General features: G+C 42.6%; 1 protein-coding gene across 1 annotated transcript; it reads left to right on the top strand.

The window, feature by feature from the left end:
* The first annotated feature begins 2,706 nt into the window (after positions 1-2,706).
* Positions 2,707-16,905, top strand: FYTTD1 (forty-two-three domain containing 1). Its single transcript, XM_030954635.1, has 9 exons — positions 2,707-2,854; positions 5,868-5,999; positions 8,994-9,139; positions 9,895-10,007; positions 10,958-11,054; positions 11,966-12,027; positions 12,875-12,949; positions 13,752-13,878; positions 14,945-16,905. Exons 1-9 carry the CDS (start codon positions 2,707-2,709, stop codon positions 15,038-15,040), a joined length of 996 nt encoding a protein of 331 aa, XP_030810495.1. The 3' UTR covers positions 15,041-16,905.
* Positions 16,906-17,747: the final 842 nt, after the last annotated feature.

The following is a 17,747-nucleotide window of genomic DNA, read 5'->3' as shown; positions in this document are numbered from 1 at the left end:
ACTTCAGGATCATAGCTTGTGCCTGGTTTTCTGTTGTGCTGAACAGCAGACAGCTGGCATCCTGTTTGTATAACAAACACAACTCGTGGATATGGTAAAATCTGGGTTTTGTCTGATTTCCACTTGTCACGAGGACAGGTAGCATCTGCCACCTTTGCAGTTCATGTGTGTGTTTGGGTAAACAGAGCATTTGTTTATTGGTGTGACACAGTGCCCAGATGGAGCTGGACCCTACAGCCTCATGGGAATTTGACTTAATGCTTTTTCAAAAATACATCTTTTAGCACCTCTATTTTTAGTAGTTTGTGCTAATCAGGCAAGAGCATATTTGCTTTAGAAATGTAGCCTGATTATAAGAACCTCCTACTCGTCATCAATCACTTGTCATCCAATCTCACCTGGGGGAAAATGTTAACAAAAGTTTTTAAATCTGGGGGTCCAAAACTCCGTGTCTGAACTTCTGCTGCCCATGGAGAACACAGAGAAGAAAACAGGGTGGAACTGTCAGCCTCCAGCACTGTGGTCACGAGTCTCTCCTGCCTGAAGGGAAAATCTCCCACTAGCTGGAGGTATTCTGTGACAGTAACTGAGCCATTCTCTTCTAGACAATGGAGGCAGCAAGAGGAACATTCAGAAACACATTTTTGGCCTTATTTAAAAAGAGATGGATAAAGAGTATAAATGGAGAGAGCAAAGCCTTGTCACCAGTTGGTAGTACAGGACACAGCTGAGAACAGAAAGCCTTAACTCACTGCTCTTATTTTTGCCTTTCACGGTAACACTCCTGGAAAGATCTCCCATTCTTAAGTCCTGCACAGTATTTCAGTGCAGGTAGCTGCCAGCACAGCAGCACAGAGCTGTGACAAGGATTACAGGCACTGGAGCTCATTGTGTGTCAGGTACTCAGGATATTGCCCTCGCCACAGAGTGTTTATTTTAGCAAATGCACAGATGGAATATGTGGGCAATGAAAGAAATGTGGGAGTGTTCCTGCTGCAAGGAGGTGTGTGCAAGGTCATGTATGGAAATAATTATCCCTACCCAAGGGCATCTCCCTGCAGTGACGGTATGGAGCTCCCCCTCTGGAGGCAAGCAGGCAGACCCTAAAACAAGCTGTCCTTTGGTCATGCCACCTTTAGGACGGCACCCCCAGCACAGCTCCCAGAGAAAACTCAGGCAGGTGTGGACAGTAATGCCAGGTGACCATTGTGAGCAGGAGAAATAGATTCGTTTCAGCATTTACTGCCTGGCTTCTGCAGGAAGTTTGTCCTCTGAGATCACCCTGTCAGTCCATCCGCTCCTTCCTTTTCTGTCTCTGGAACTCAGTGACCAATTTCAACCAACCACGAGCAAGATTTAGAGATTACAGAGATAATTGCTATCCCTTAATTGTAATAGAATGTCAAATGAAGGAGGTGCTGTTGTGTAAAAAAGCCCTTTTACATGTAACTTGTTTAACAGCAGCCAGCTGCCCACTAGGCACATGTGTACTGCTGACCTGCCAACCACAGCTCCAAGGAATGCAAATATACATGGAGCAGGGAAAGGCTTTGCTAGATTCCTTGTTAAAAAAACAATTTCTCTTCTGAATTTCTCAATCACATGATTCTGACCAAAAACTAGCAAAGATAACAACTCTGAAAAGAACCCAAAGAGAACAAACTATGGACACACTGTTCTGGGTTTAAGTAGTAATTTTAAGCTTTACATGGTATTTTGAAATAAGAACTTAGTTTGAACTCTGCTGTTTGACATTTGAAAACATAATCGTGCTCAAAACCACCCTGCATTGGTTTTGTTGTTCACAGAACAGATTATTTCTCTCAATTGCATGGGGGTCACAGGCAAAGGCATCTCATAGTCAACTTCTCAGCTGAACACCCTTCGCTGCCCTGCAACATAGAATGGTTGGACTGGCAGGGACATTTAGAGGTCATGTGGTCTGACCCTTCCTGCCATGACCAGGACATTTTCAACTAGATCAGGCTGCTCAGAGCCCCATCAAACCTGACCTTGAGTGTTTCCAGAGGTAGGGCATCCACCACCTCCCCGGGCAATCTGTGCCACTGTTCTACCACTCTCGTTGTAAAAAAATTTCTTCTTTATATCCAGTCTAAGTCGACCCTCTTTCGGGTTAAAACCATCACCCCTTGTCCTGTTGCAACAAACCCTGCAGAAAAATCTGTCCCCATCTTTCCTAGAGGCCCCTTCAAGTACTGAAAGCCCGTAATGAGATCTCCCGGAGCCTTCTCTTCTCCAGGCTAAAACCCCCCAAATCTTTCAGCCTGTCCTCGTAGAGAGGTGCTCCATGCATCCAGCCACCTCCGTGACCCCTCTCAGCCCCCCGCAGGTTTGCAGCCAGCCCAGGACTCCGTGTCCTATGGCACAACTGCTCTGTCCTCCATCCCCCTGCACCCTGCCGGCAGCTCCGCTTCCGGCGCCCCCGCCACCCCCCAAGGACACTGTCCCTGGAGAAGCCGCCTCTGGAAGCCAGGACACAGCGAGACCCGCGCCCCCGCCATCGCCCCCCGCCATCGCCCCCCGGCCATCGCCCCCCGCCATCGCCCCCCGCCATCACCCCCCGGCCATCGCCCCCCGCCCGCTGTACCTGCTCCTCCCGGCCGCCAGGAGGCGCGGTGCCAGAGGGGCGCTGCGCCGCTCCCCGGCGCGGGTGGCTGTGCCCTGGGCGGGGCGAAGCTGCTGCGCATGCGTGGGCCCGGCTGGGGGCGGTCCGGTGTGAGGGAGGCGGCCATGAACGCGTTCGGGGCTGCGGCACCGCTCCCGGGCTCCTCAGCCGCGGCGGCGGCTCGGCACGGCGGCAGCGAGAGCGTGGAGAAGATCGACATGTCCCTGGGTGAGGATCGGGGCCGGGGCCCGCTGTAGGCGACAGGGCGGGGGGCTCGGGCTGAACCAAGTGCCGGGGACGGGGAGGGGCGGAACGAACCAACGGGGCTGTGCCGGGCACCGGCGCGGGCGGAACCAACGGGGGCGGGGGGTGGGGAGGGGGAAGGACGGGACCCTCCCATAGCGGGAGCGCAGGAGGGGCGAGGGTGGCGCCGGGGGCTGGGCACAGGGGCGAGTCCCGGGCGTGCCGCCGGGGGCAGCGCGGATCCGGGGTCGCGGTCCTTGGCGGGAAAGAGCCGGGACCCCTTTGTGTCGCTTGGTGGTGTGAGCAGGCCGCAGAGCGGGGCACTGCCTGCTTTTGGCCCGGTGAGGCCCTCAGTACTCGGGCCTTAGGCTGGGCGGCCTCGGGGAGCGTCCCAGGGCCTCGCCTGGCGCTCGCAGGCACAGGGTTGGGTGAGGTTTGGTGATCTTTCAGCTGGCCTGGCCTTTTTATTCTTCTCAGGTTTGGAAGTCAGCAGTGGCAGGCCTCCCGTGTAACCTCTTTGCAGGATAAGACCGGCCACGCCGAGCATGACGTCACCTGTACCGCGTAGTTGGCTGTGACAATCTGCCCCGTTGTCCCCTGCCCTCCTATTGCAGGGTGTGTGTGTTAGGAACTTGCACAGACTCGTTACAAACCTGCAGAGCTGTGTCTCCAGCGTGTCCGAGAAACTGACACCCACACTGTAGATATTCCGTGAGGTATCTCAGAGAAGTTCTGTTCGGGTGCTGTGTACTGAGACTCCTTAACACTCAGGGACATTTGGTGTGTTTGTGGGCTGCATCTTCCAGTTTACTTTAATTAGGAAAAAAAAATTGTAATTGGTTTTGTACACTCCCAATACTGCTTTGTGATACTATCAGAGCACGATAGATTGGTGCTACCAGGAGACTTCCTTCAAAAAGCAAATTCATAATGTGAACTGAAATTATTAATGGTGGACTTGGTCTCTTTGTGGGCCACCATAAAATAAGAGGATATGTACAATTTTTTCCTCTGTAAATAATTCAGTGGAGTTCTTTGGGCAGTGGAGATGACTTTGTGAAATGATGTTTAGAGTTTGTCTGAATGTAGAGTAGGGCTACAGCATTCATAGAAAACTAAATAAACTAAATCTGTTTTTACCCATTGCACACAATCTTTGTTTTCAGGGTTCCTAATAGAGTTGTTGATCCTGGCTTGTTGTATTTTCACATATTTTAATGTTTCCTGGCTGAGTTAACCTTTCAGTCAGTCATTGCTACCTGTCCTGGCCATTAACTAGAAGCAGACTGCAAAGGACTGTTGCAGTGTCATGAGGATGTTGTTTTAAAATGGTGGTGTGAAGTGGGTGCTTCTTTGGGTGTGTGAGAACGTTGTCACCCCAGCTGCTGCCCCTGGTGAAAACTCTGTGTCAGGTATAGCCCAAGAGAAGATGCAGTCCCACATCTAGTGTGATGTCAAAGAAACTGACATGACCCTAATCTAGGAAGTCTTAAGATTGAGATCATGATGTTGAGTAAATTCTCATATAGTGATAAAGATTAAACATGTTTTGATTGTGTTATGTGCAGCTGAGCTTCCAGTTTGATACTGCTCCCAGATAACTCTGTTATTCTAGCTGTAATTGTAGTCTCTAATCTCATGCAGGATAGAAGACTGCTTCAGTGTAGCTCCTCTAACAAATGCATGATGTCCCAAATGTCCTTCATTTACCCAAATAAGAGAATAGCTGAAACTGAACTACTTTTGTTTAAAAAGTTGTAACCTTGTGTGCAGCAACTCGAAAAAATTTGATTCAAGGTGAAGCAGATGAACTGTGAAGCATGAATCCATGTTTGAAGTGGCTTTGGTTTTCTTTGTGTATAAAAGGATAGTTTGGAATCCTTGTTCCAGGGACAGCCCCTTTGGCAAAGAAGATTGTGCAGATACCAATCCCTGAGTGACCTGTATCAGTATTCTTGTCCTGGTAGATTTTTGCAGCAAAGTGAATTCATTTTCTCTTAGCTTTCTTTTGACAGCATGCAAACCATTGTATAATAGTGTTGTGATTTTTGTTGTTTGTTTTTTTGCACTGTTTTCTCTGTTCTACCCCTTATGAGTCCATTTGAACTCAGCCACAAACACAGTAATCCCATTTCCATCTTTCCTTGACTGAAAAAAGACTGTCCAGCTATTTGGGGAGGCTCCCTATTGAAACATGACATTTTTTATCAGTTGTGCTCTCATGATAAAGATGCAGTAAACTCAGTTTTACAGTTTCTTTTAAGGTGTTCTTGTAAACAAGCTGGCAGTCAGATAAAAGCTGCCACACCTCTTGCTTTACTCTTCTGGCTACCAGGTCGGTGAAGGCAATCAAGCTGGTGTAGCATAATTTGCACTGGGCAGACCTGCTGTTTGCTTTTCATCAGTTTGTTTCTTACACATATTTCTGAACTGGTTAATAGTTTGTCTGGGATTGTTTCCCTGGACAATAGATAAGGTGATTGCTTTAGATTGTAGATTCCTGGAGAGAGATGTCTTGCTTGCCTTTTTCCCCATCATTTCAGTCCTGGTGAACATCTGAAGATAACTGATGGCTTGAGTTGTGTCTGTGTGATCTTTCTTAAGTAGCTTAGGATGAGAGAACTAATTGACATTTTATCTGTTCTCTGCAAAGTCTGGGCATGAGATTGGAATTTCATTTTCTTTAACCATTTACAAAAACTAATGGAGTCACTCAAGTTAAAATTTAATTCTGGGCTGAATGCCATGATCTTACATGTGTCTCACATTTTCTGGATGTATGCAACTGCTTCCCTTCTGCTGGGGCATTGTATTATAAAGTAACTTCTGTAAGACATAACAGGGACTGGATGTTTATAGTGCTGATGTTTCTGGAACCCTAACTTGTATGTGCTGCCTTTGCAGGATTGACTGGTCTGTCTCCTGTGACTCCAGGCTGTTTGGGGGCTTTATTCAGTATTTTATACGGTATGTCAATTTTTCTTTTTTCTTTTTGTAGATGATATCATCAAGCTGAACAAGAAAGAAGAAAGAAAGCAATATTCTCCCAAAATAAAAAGAGGGCTTCAGCAGAATCGAGCTCAACAGTTCAGTTCACAAGGCTCCAAGTGGGGAATGCAACAGCAGAAAGGTGTGTGTGCCAAACAGAACACAGATTCCACATTATCTTTCTTGAGCTGAAAGGTAGAATAATGAAATGTGTGGATTGACATGGTCAGTTCACTTGTCTTTCAAATAATGTCTTTTGATTGTAATTCAGGGGTATTTTTAATCTATTTATACTTGGTTTTGTTTCTGATTCAGTGTGAGAAAGTAATTGGCATGTTTGGCCACCAGGGAGCTTAGATGCTTGAAGGACTGTCTTTGACTCAAGGAAGAATTGGCTTGCTTTCTGATACTTCAATTTAATTTTAATTTTGGAAATTGTGATGATACCTTGCCCCTTCTCAGAGATGGACAGAACAAGTGCTTATGCCGAAGCCTTTGTACTTGGAGATGTGGAAGCCTTGCCAGAGCTCTGAGCTTTGTGCAAAAGAAAAGCAAATTCATATTTGCTGGGTAGAATTCTCTTTACAGGCCTCCCCAAATTATCTGCCCCAATCTATAGACTGTGATCCTGGCTCAGGAATATTTAAATGGATAGTGCACAGTGTGAGTTGGCTTTTCTTGTAAGAGCTTGAGATGCAAAGGAAGTACTATGTCAGCCTTCTTAAGCCAGTGCTCTTACATACAGAGGAATACAAAAAGGAGAAAAAGTCAGATAGGCAGGGAGTGAGGAAAGGAAAAGTGCACAATAACAGCTTTGCTGTAGGTTCCCCTGAGTAACTCTTTTTTTTTTTTGATAAGCAGGGGAAGTTTGAAAATTATTCCCAGGCTTTAGTTCAGTACATGGAGAGCTCCTGCTTGATGTGAAGGCTGGTTTTGCTTGCAATTGGTTTTGAAATGTATCTATTTAGTACAGGATGATCAAAATGTGGAAGAATACTGTCTGATAAGAAAGCTTACCACCATGAGCTAATTAGGTATTTAGGTTAATGCATGCAATTTCTTGTTTAGTAGCATTCCTTTAAAACAAAGACACATCTGTCTGGTGTACTCACAATGATCCCTGGGTTATCTTTGTCTTGCTTAGTGTTTGTTGTAGCAGCAGCTCCTCCTTTGTGTCTTAGACGCAAATGTATTTAGGGATCAGTAGAATGTTGTGTTACTCAGGGCTCAGAGGAGTTTTGGTTTCTGTGCAGGCCCACACAACTGTGTTACTTGTACATCTCTAATAAATTGGTGACAGGGCTGGAGAAAAATTTGCATCTCTCAGCCCAAGTGTGAGGATATTTGTGTGGGTGAAGACTAAGTGAATTTAAGTTGTAGATTATCGAACATGTAAGCTCTGTTTATAAATGCAGTTGTCAAGTGCAATTGTTTATCATCAAAAGACCACAAAAGAAACAAGCATTAGGATTTAGAATTTTAGGAGAAGCTTGATCTGTAAACTTGAAACTCTAAATACTACTGTCTTAGGCAGTTACTTTTCTCTGCTGGAACCTTACCAGCTTCTCTGCCTGTGTTATAGGAAAAAACCAAACAATTTCTTTGCAAAATTGCCAGATTCATGACATCTTGAAACATTGTGAATAGTTTCAACTGCTCCTTCCTATACAGCTTGGCGCATTTTCTCACAGTGAAAACAAATCTCTTGTATTGTTTTTAAGGAAAAGGCGTCACTAAATAGTTCTTGTGAGCGTTCTAGTTATTAGTACCTTAGCAGTAGATTTATTGCTACTCTGTTGCTATTGAAGTCACCCTGATAAGTAGCAAAGCCTCTGTAGACAACTGCAGAAACCACAAATGATGAACAGTGTTCAGTTCTTGTGGTTTTAGAAGTGGCTGCCAAATTTTCTGGAAAGAAGTGAGGAACTTGAGCTGGATTCTATTCAGCTCTTGGGGTTAAAAGCAGAGAGATGAGCATTGTTCATTTAAATAAAAGTTGTCCTTGGTGATACACAGAATGCAGCTGCACAAAGCCCTGTGCAGCCTGAGCTAACTGAGGTTTTCATTTATTTGAGCAGAGGTTGCTTTATAGAGCTTGTGAGGTCCCTTTCAGCCTAAGCAACCCTGTTTCTCAGCTTTTCTCTTGGAAAAGAAGAGCATTTGCCAGCCAGCCACAAAATGTGTGTACACAGCAGTTCTCCATGGCAAATTGATCTGAGCTGGATTCTGACCAGTGGCTTACCTCATGTCATGGCTCCTGTCTCATGAGAAAGCACAGATTTATTATCAATGCTGTTAACTCAGATATGTTAAAACTAAATGTGTCTGTTGCTGGAGAGCTGACTCCTCAGTCTGAAATTTGTTTTGCAGTCTGAGGTTCTAGAGGCAAGGGTGCTTGGGGACAAAATTGGAGCACGGTTTGTATTCACAGCATGAAGCTAAATGACTCCAGACTGGGTTAATCAAACCCTGGTAACTGGAGATACTACAGACCTCAGACTTACAAGCCTTTTATATTCAAAAGCTGCTTTCAGCCCTCAGTTTGGCTGCACTGCCATGCAGACTTCTAATTGAAAACACTTCAAATGTGATATAATTCATGTGCTGTTTAATGTGCTTTTGTGGGCCAATTGCTATGTTCTTTCCTTCTAAGTCATGTCTTGGGAACCACTGATTTAAATAAATAATCTTTGAAGCTGTTTTGTTTCTTTTCCTTTTAAATTAAACTAGTAATTTGAAGTTTGCTGAATGGGTAGGAAGCTGAGAGACTCTGGTTTGGTTTTATATTGTTCAGTACTTGATGAAATTCCATTTCAGAGTATTTTGGTATTTTTCTGTGCTAGAAGACTTTTAAGTTCTCCCTGAAGACGTGTCAAATAAGAAATTTTCAGCAGAAGTCAACGCAATGAACTACAGTAAAACTGTGCTCTGGGTGAGAAGCTGGTCATCGCTGTGCTGGGGCTTGGGCCAGACCTGCCAAACAACTGAGTGACCAAATTGTCTTCAAGTGTAGTGGTGGCCTCTGCTCTAAGGCTTGAAGTGTGCAGCCAAATAACTTGTGCTGCCTGCAAGGCATCTTAAAGCATGAACCTTTTCCTTTCAGGAAGAATTGTTGAGCTTTCTGTGTTTGTTGCAGGTTATGGAAAGAATCGTTTGGGACGCAGAAAGAAGATAGCGGGGAAGAAGCGTTCTTATGGAGTCATAACTGGTCTGGCAGCCAAGAAAGCTCTGGGTTCACACAAAGGAATCAGTCCTCTGAACAGACAGCCACTGAGTGAGAAGGTAATGAATTAATGCAACCCTCGTGATTCGTGTCAGAACAGGTTAAAAAAATGAAACACGAGTGCTTCAGAACAGTGATACTGAAATATAAAATGGAGACAAATGGTACAAGCTTTTATCAAATTGGGAATGTGTTAGCAGAGTTCTTGTTTGTTTTGAGTGGGCTGGATAATGACTAGGTGTGAAAATAGTTTCTAACACCTAATTGGGTTGCAAGTCATGAGAGTTGAAGTACAGAAGCATATTCTGTGCAAATATGGAGGGAGTTACTGTATTTTTACAAGGAAAATTGGTTTTCTTACAGACCAATAATTCAGCCAACCTGCAGGTACTAAGCTTGTGCTGTTACAAAAATGCAAGTTTTTGCAGAATACTAAACTCCATCAATAGGCTCCGTTCTCTGCACTGCTCCAATGCATTGTTGCCTACTTCATCTCATTCAGTATTATAGAATGGGGTTTACCTTTGGATTTCTGACAAAGACTAATTTTAAGACATATGCAGCACGGATTTTTGTCAGTTTAGGGAGATATGGTAATGAAAAATGCAAAGGTATTTTGCTTTTTGTTTTCTCCTGAGGATGTGGAGAATATAGAATTCCTTAAATTGTATAATATGTTTTCAAATTACACTAGATCGTGAAAGGAAGGCAAAGCCAAGTGTATTCTAATCACAGTTTGTAAATGGAAGCTGAAATAAAAATGTTGGTGTATGTATAGCATACATTATGCTGAATATGTTGATTGTTTTTTAAGAATGCACAGCGGAATTACCCGGTCTTGAAAAGGAAAACAAACCTGCAGAGACAATCTGAAATGCAGAGAAAACAAGCTCCTGCCCTCAGGAGGTCTACCCTGCTAAACAGGAGGTAAATTACCAAGCCTGCTTTCTGAACACTGCTTAGCAACTTCCCATGGTGAATCTTGTTTGACAGGACTGAGGCTAAGAGAAGACAGTAGGTACTGGAGTAGCAATATGGTCAAGATCTTTTGAGGAAGTTCTACAAATCTGGAAGCCAAGAATGAGCCAAACATGGGCTCAATACAAAGCCAGATTTTGTTATGATGTAGAGCACTCAGGAAGTGCCTCTATGTGTGAGCACCTGGTATTCTGCCTTCAGATAAATCACAGGCAGCCTATATTTGAGCAACCTGATCTTGTGGAAGGTGTCCCTGCCCATGACAGGGGGGTTGAATCTAGGGGTTCTTAAAGGTTCCTTCCAGCACAAACCACTCTATGTTTCATGATTCCGTATGGAAATGGCTGCTGTGGATTTTGATAGCTCAGAAGTGTTAGCCATGGTTTAGTGAACTTTCTAAACGCCTTTGTGGAAGCTGGTGCCATCTGCAGCTTCAGGAAAGCCATTGCATGTTTTATTTGTGCTGGAATTACCATGTGTTATAAACTGCAATGGAAGTGGTCTCCATGATAAAAGGTTTCACTCTGTGACTATATTGTGAAAACTGTAAACAAACTTTCTTTATACATACTGATTTTATTTTTTTTTCATCTAACCAGCAGTGTTTAAAGTGCTGGAGGATACTGAGCAAAGTGAAAATCAGAATTAATGACCATATTGTCCTGTGATGTATGAACGTTAGGCTTCTATGTACCAGCAGTGATTTCTCCCTTTATGAGTAATGTGTTTCATTCCTAGTCAATGAGGAGTTTATCCCAGCTGAAACATTCAGCCTCAAAGAGGCAGCACTAAAGATGTCTTTATAGATGTTTTGGGCACTTTTTTGACTTCCATAGTAGTGTCTCTAAGATGTTCCCTGTGGAGCCTTTTGTAACTATATTTTTTAATAAATATTACAGGAATAACATGCCATCTACATTTGTCAGAATTGGAAACAAACTGAATCAACAGAAAGATACTCGTCAAGCAACTTTCCTGTTTAGAAGGGGCCTGAAGGTAAATACAAATTTTGAAAAGAGCAAGGCAGTTGGGCTATAGATTCTAAGCTAACCTGTAACACTGATATTATTGAATCAACTTCAAATATCAGATCTGAGTAGAAACTTCAGGTGCACTGGGAAACAGCCACAGGTTCTTCTAGGGAAATGCACTGGTTCTCTTTAGTTACTGTAATCCATTGAGTCTTGCTTCACATTCCAGTGTAATTGAGCAATTCTGAGGGGCATGGAACTTGTCAGTGTTTGAGGGTAATTGCAAGGCATTAATTTTTCCTTTCAAAAGTTAATGTTAGAAAGCTCTGTCCAGCTTTTAAAAGTTGCCGTCAGGTGAATAATAAAGCAGAAACACATTTTAGAATCTGATTATGGTTTGGTTTGCTTTTTTAGTTGCGGGTATTTTGCGGTTATTTATTTCAATTATTTTAGTTACTTAAGGATTTTTTAGTTATTTTTAGTAGGATGGAGAGACTGCACAGTGAATGAAAAGTGGTGGGTTTGGTTTTTATTTGTGCCCTCATTCTACATCTGCCATCATTGTGACTGTAAGTAGCTGTTGTTTGCCTTCCAGATGGTTTGCAAAATTACAGACAAGACCAGGAACTAGACAGACTTTTCTTGCTACTGTAGTAACATTTTGATCTATCTTAGGCTGACATAGTCCTCCAAAACGTTGCCATTGCTCTGTGGGCAGTTTTGTTTAAATCGTTTTGTGTTCTAAAGTAATTTCTTTTCAAGGTCTTATGAAATTAATAGGACTCTTATCTTTGAAGTCCCTCTGAAAGTACAACCCTGTTTGTGCAGCATGTACTAACAGCTTTAAACTTCTGGTTTTAACTTCTCTATTTCCAGCTGCTACAATAGGAATTGAAACAATATTCAAATCTGGTGTCTGTACTGATGTGTTTTCAGGTGCAGGCCCAAGTGCAGTCAACAGATGATCTTGGTAATCAGACAGTAAAGAGAACTCGTCAGTAAGTATCTAATTTGGAAATCTTCAGCTTTGTAGCACGTAAGATTCTCATTTTACCTCAGACTTCCCAGATATGATAATAGAAGGGGGGTGGATTTTTTTCCCCTCTAGGCACATCAACTAGAGTGACAGTGATTCTCCCTCTATTCTCAGTTATTTCCTAAATTATCTTCTAATTTAACCAGGTGGAGTTGGTTTGCATAAGACATTTGCAGGAATAAGGGGGAAGATGGTAAGAGGATCAAGCTAATCTCTAGTACTCATGAATACGGCATAGACTAGAAGAAAAATTCAAATGTCAGTGTTATCCTGAGCTCTTGTTGTAATTTTCCTTTTATTTAATATGCATATCAGCCTGTGAAGGAGTTTAGACATGAAAAAGGCAGAGCCCAATGAGGCCACTTGGCTCTTCCCTCATATACTCTTCCCATACTATTCTGTGCTTGCTGGGCTCTTTGCAGGGTGTTTCTTGGGAACACAAAAGGCTGAGGAAAGCAGCAGGTATCACAGAGTGCAGTCTGTCACCTCTTGAATTTGCTGTGTGGACCATTTTGGCCCCATCTGTGGCAAGGAAACTGAATGTTTTACAAAAGTAAACTCTTGGGTCAGGGCTGTAGTTCTGGTGTATCTCAACAGCCTGTGATTTAGTGTTCTCCTGAATAGGTGTAGGTGATGGAAAAGGTACAAGAATCAATAGCCGAGTGTCGATAACATCTGATTTTGTACTAGCCAGCACTCCAAATGCTTGCACATTCTTTGCTGGCCAATATTTTGAACATACCTTTAAAGATACCCTGACTGAAATCTCTGCACAATTTTTGTAAGTGATTTTTGTCTTTTCAAACTAGATGGCGAACTTCTACCACAAGTGGAGGGATCCTGACCGTGTCTATTGACAACCCAGGAGCAATCATAAGCCCAGTGTGAGTTTTCAGTTAAGTTCTGAATATAGATGAAATTGCTGCTTTGAACCATTTAGTGCATTTCTTGCAGGTAGTGTTTCAGGTGACCTCAAAGTCATAGCTTCTTGTGAAGGCTTTTAAGTCTGGCCCCTTTCTGAGTGTTTCTGAACAGTGTTTGAATAATATCACAGCTGGATTTCACACGTCAGCTCCCAGTTAGGAGCTTGATGTGGTGTACAGAATGGAAGAGTGGTGGGCTCGTAGATTTTCACTTTGTCTGTCCTTTCCAAATCAGGCCATGTCACAGCTGTTTTCCACCTCGGAGTGGAAATGAATGAGCACCTACTTGATATGTAATGGTGACAGTTACTCCCTGATTCATAAAAATATTGCTGGACTTGTGCTTAAAGAGAGCATTGCTGTATTTGTGTTTGGGAAGTTGATGGTACTGTTGTTAAAGTGGTATATTTTAAAAATGTCTTGATTAGCATTTCCTTGGTAGTGTTCTTTATCAGTAAGGAAGACTGTACCAATTTTTATTTTTTGTATTTATAGGATGAATTAACCACAAATTACACGTTTTTCAATGAATTGCAGATAAAAAATAAGATGGTTTCCTGCTGGGACTCTTAGTGTCTGATAACAATATCAAATGGTCCCTTTTTTAGTTCTGCCTGACTTACCTTCTTGAATTTGTGCCCTCCAGCTTTTCAGCCAGCCTGGTCAAATGGTTTGATGAAAAATTCATACCTCTATCAGCATTAAGGCTTTCTTGCATAAACCACATGTTCATCGTGTCCTTTTTAACATTCTTCTTTCACAGGTCCCAGAAATTACGATTAACTCGTAGTCCTGTGCCATCGTTTCTGATGAAGAGGGACCAATCCGAAGAGAAGAAGATTCCAAAAGGGGTTCCATTGCAGTTTGATATTAATAGTGTTGGAAAACAGGTAAATGCAATTTTCCTCTCATAACTGTGAAAGTAGTTTCAAGACCAGTAAAAGCCAGTGAGGCACTTTGCTCCTTGACTGCCAAGTGACAGAAAGAGAGAACTAGTGACTACTTCTTGTTTCCACTTCCAGTCTTTCTGCTAACTCACTGTGTAACTTCAAGCAAGTTAGCTAAACTCACTGTTCCTGTTCTTCTAGTTCATGCCTTGCATGCCCACATGATTTAAATGGGATTTAAAATGTTGAATATTTCTGAAAGGCTACTGTTGTTCCTGCTGTGCTTGCATCAGCAACTGTGAATAATTCTGGGATGAGCTCCTTTCAGCTGTGTGACCTGCCTGGAACCCTGGCAGCCAAATTTATAAGGCAACTTTTGCTGTCCATCTAGGAAAAAAAAACCTAAATGTGAGCATTTAGAAGCTTGAAAGATGAGCAATGAGCAATTTTTCACAAGTTTCATGAAGACAGGTGATTTGGTGCAGCAATCCTAATGCTGTCATTGAAGGAATTCTTACAGGGTGACAAAGTTAGACACTGTTCTTGTTATCAGCTCCTTAATGCCAGCTGTAGAAGAGTCAAGGCATTGATCTGCATTTGTTCCATCCAGGAATAAGAACTATGTCAGAAAGTCTACTACTGTAGTTAAAATTGATTGAACTTCTGGATTAGACTCCAGCTTGCTGCCTTAGCTGAGTGAACTGGAAAGCAACCTGCATTAAAATGGTGAAAATGTTGCATTTGTTGAAATTGCAGAGACTCTGTGTGGGGAAATGTGTACTGGAAGTTCCATTTTTCAGTCTGTTTGTCCTCAGTTTAACTTACAGTATTTTGAGTAGGCTTTGAGTATTGACATTACATACCACGTGTTCTTAATGAATTCTGAAAATGCAAGCTCTTGATGTGTAGCCCAATCTGATATTTAAATGTTGTGGGAAATGACAAAAAATCCAAGTGAGTCAACTAAGGAGTCAAGTGATGATACAGACTGAAAAAAAACTGTCTCCATTACTTTGATTAAATTAACCCAACACCTTTAAAGTTTTGGTTTAATTACTTTATTTTTCAGACAGGGATGACATTGAACGAGCGATTTGGGATCCTGAAGGAGCAGAGGACAGCACTGTCTCAGAACAAAGGAAGCCGTTTTGTGACAGTGGGCTAACCTGCCAGATGGACCCGGGCACTGAGCCCACCTACCTAAGCCCCTGAAATAGAAATGGGCAGAAGAATACAGCATATGTCACTAGAATTTTCCAGACATCTTGCTAAGATGGTGGCAGAGCTATCTCTCTTTATTACTTTTACTTGGAATGGTAAAAGACTTAATGCCCCGAGGGAGAAAAGTGGAAAGAAACTGATCCGACGTAGTGGCACCATCACCTGGTTGGAAAAGATTCTGTTGCCCAGCTGAGTTCTTTGACCCCTCTGTTATGGTAAAGATTGTTTAAGTGTTTAATTACAAACCCCATTTTAGGGTTTTTTAGGGACTGCCTTTGAGCTCTCTTTCAGAGACCAGTTTAGCACAGAGCCTCAGTCTGTGGATACTTCGGTAGCGATGTAGCGGCATTTTTCATGGGAGCATTGGTTCTGTACTTCTTTGTGCTTTTAAAGTTCCATTTTTTTCCTTTCTTGAAAACTGTTTTGCATCCTCACATTCACAAATAAAGCTGTTAGCTGAGACCCAAAATTTGTAACTGGGATGGAGACTATTCTACTCTTATCCTTAAAAGTGGTCCAGATCATACACCGTATTGGAGGAACACTGCAGAGGCAGCATGAGAGTCCTTTGTATTCCAAATAGCTCAACTTCATCATTCTCCTCTGTAAATGGAGTTTATCCATCTCCTTTTCTTCTTAAACTTCTGATTTTTATTTCTTTTTGAAATGTTTTTCACAAACTAAATGCAATAACCTCATGTTTTTGAATAATTTGATAAAGAAAAGATATAGCCTTCCTTCACAAGGAAGTCAGCAGTATGGTAGAGTTTCTTGCCCTCCCAGATACAGGATTCTCATCCTGCATATTTTGCCCCAGAGGGTTTTCTCTAACTTAAAAATAGCTAGAGGCAAGCAATCTTGTGGCACTTGTTTGTTTATACCAAAGAGAGGTAAAATGTGAAGCTGATCCAAAGTGGTCAGACATCTGGAAGTTGTCTGAAACTGAGGAGCGTTTCTGGAGGAAAGCCCTCACTTTGCCAGCATGTGTAAGGCATTAGGCAGGAACATGTAGCCACCTGCTTTAAGCATAGGTCTGTGCATCAGAATCTGCAGGACAGTAACAACTGGGGCATCCTCAATCTGTATTTATATAATCCCTAAAACTGAGGCACCTCTTCAGAATTGCTTCCAGAGCAGGCATTGATGATCTTGGCACTGGCTTTTTGGTGAGGAGGGTTAGGTACAGTCAGGTACAAGAGGGGCTGGCTTGCTGCATCCAGGAATGTTTATGGTGTTTGAAGCAGGTTTAACTCCTTTTCACATTCTTGAAGAATTTGTATTTGACAGAGTTGGTTTCCTTGCATTTTTATCTCAAATTCCAAGTTAACTAGCATATACTGGCAACTTCAACCTTGAAGAGCAATTGACAGCAGAAGGGCTTTTTTTTTTTGGTATCGTTTTGAAGTCAGAGTGCATTCTGATGCTAAATAGAACTTAAACCCTTGTTTTTAATGTTGAAAAATAAACCTTAGCAGAGGCAAACTAAATGTAATGGTGTTAAGGTTTCTTTCTCAATTATTAGTAGGAATTTTTTTTTAATAAATGTCCCACTGTTAGAATTTGAGTAGGTAAAGAGTAGTCAGTCATCCTGTTTCAGTGTATACGTTTTTCATGTGCCAGGATGCAACAAAAAATTCTTTTGCATCAGCCTAGATGCAAAACTTTGATGCAGTGCATCAAAAGTGCTAGTTTGTATTTAATGAGAAGATGCTTTACACTGTACCTTTTGGTATTTTTTGGAGAAGTTATTACATTTGATCTATTCTGAAGCTGTTAATTTTTTTTTAATAAAAAGTTACAGGTTTTATATTGTCTTGTTCCTGTTATAATCACCTGGGCAATATACTGGTTATGTGAATTTTCTGATAGCCTGCAAGGGGTTCTTATTGATCAAATTCTTATTAAATATTCTGAAGAACACAGCAGAAAGCAACCTAACTTAAGAGGGTTCGCACTCCTTGCCCACCTTAATATTCTGACAAGAGAGCACTTACTGGAGTGGCGCTGTGGAGGCTCACTTCCATTTGAATGTGTCAGCTACTAATTAATGTTTCAGTAGCACTTCCTAACTCAGTGATTTGGTGTGGTGAGAGTACCAGATGTGTCGGCGATTGCTGCTGTGACATGTCTTGATAACGAGAATCGCTGTCATCAACACCTTGAGCTGCAGGAGCAGCCCGAGCAGCTTCCTGGCTGTGTGGGAGTGCTGTGCCAGCAGGAGGCACAAAGCACTGGAAATGCTGCTATTGATTGTCAGTGCAGGACAAAATACTGCCTGTAAATACATCTGATAAGGTGTTAAATATTGTGGTTGTCTTGCTGCTTGATTATTGACATCCTTTGTTCTTCATTATCAGCTCACGGGTGTTGGCTGCAGTATCAGGTGGGTTCAGTGGAAGCAAAATGGCATTTATTAAGATGTAGCTAAGGGTGTGGCCTTTTAATGTAATCAATCCTTAAGTTAAAAAACGTGAAGCAGTTGTTACATTTCCCACTTAGCGGAGATCTCTGCGATCTGCCCTTGTTTTGCTGCTGGCACGGGCCCGACACCCAGCAGCTGTGAGCGATGCTCACCCAGAAACCACCCTGTGACAGCCCACGTTGGCGGGAAAGCTATATTTTTAACAGTTCCAGCAGGTGTCCGGGGCGGC

This window comes from Camarhynchus parvulus, chromosome 9, assembly GCF_901933205.1.
Source record: "Camarhynchus parvulus chromosome 9, STF_HiC, whole genome shotgun sequence".
Lineage (NCBI taxonomy): Eukaryota > Metazoa > Chordata > Aves > Passeriformes > Thraupidae > Camarhynchus > Camarhynchus parvulus.
Note: the sequence above shows the minus strand (reverse complement) of the source record. Positions and strands in the feature narration are given on the sequence as shown.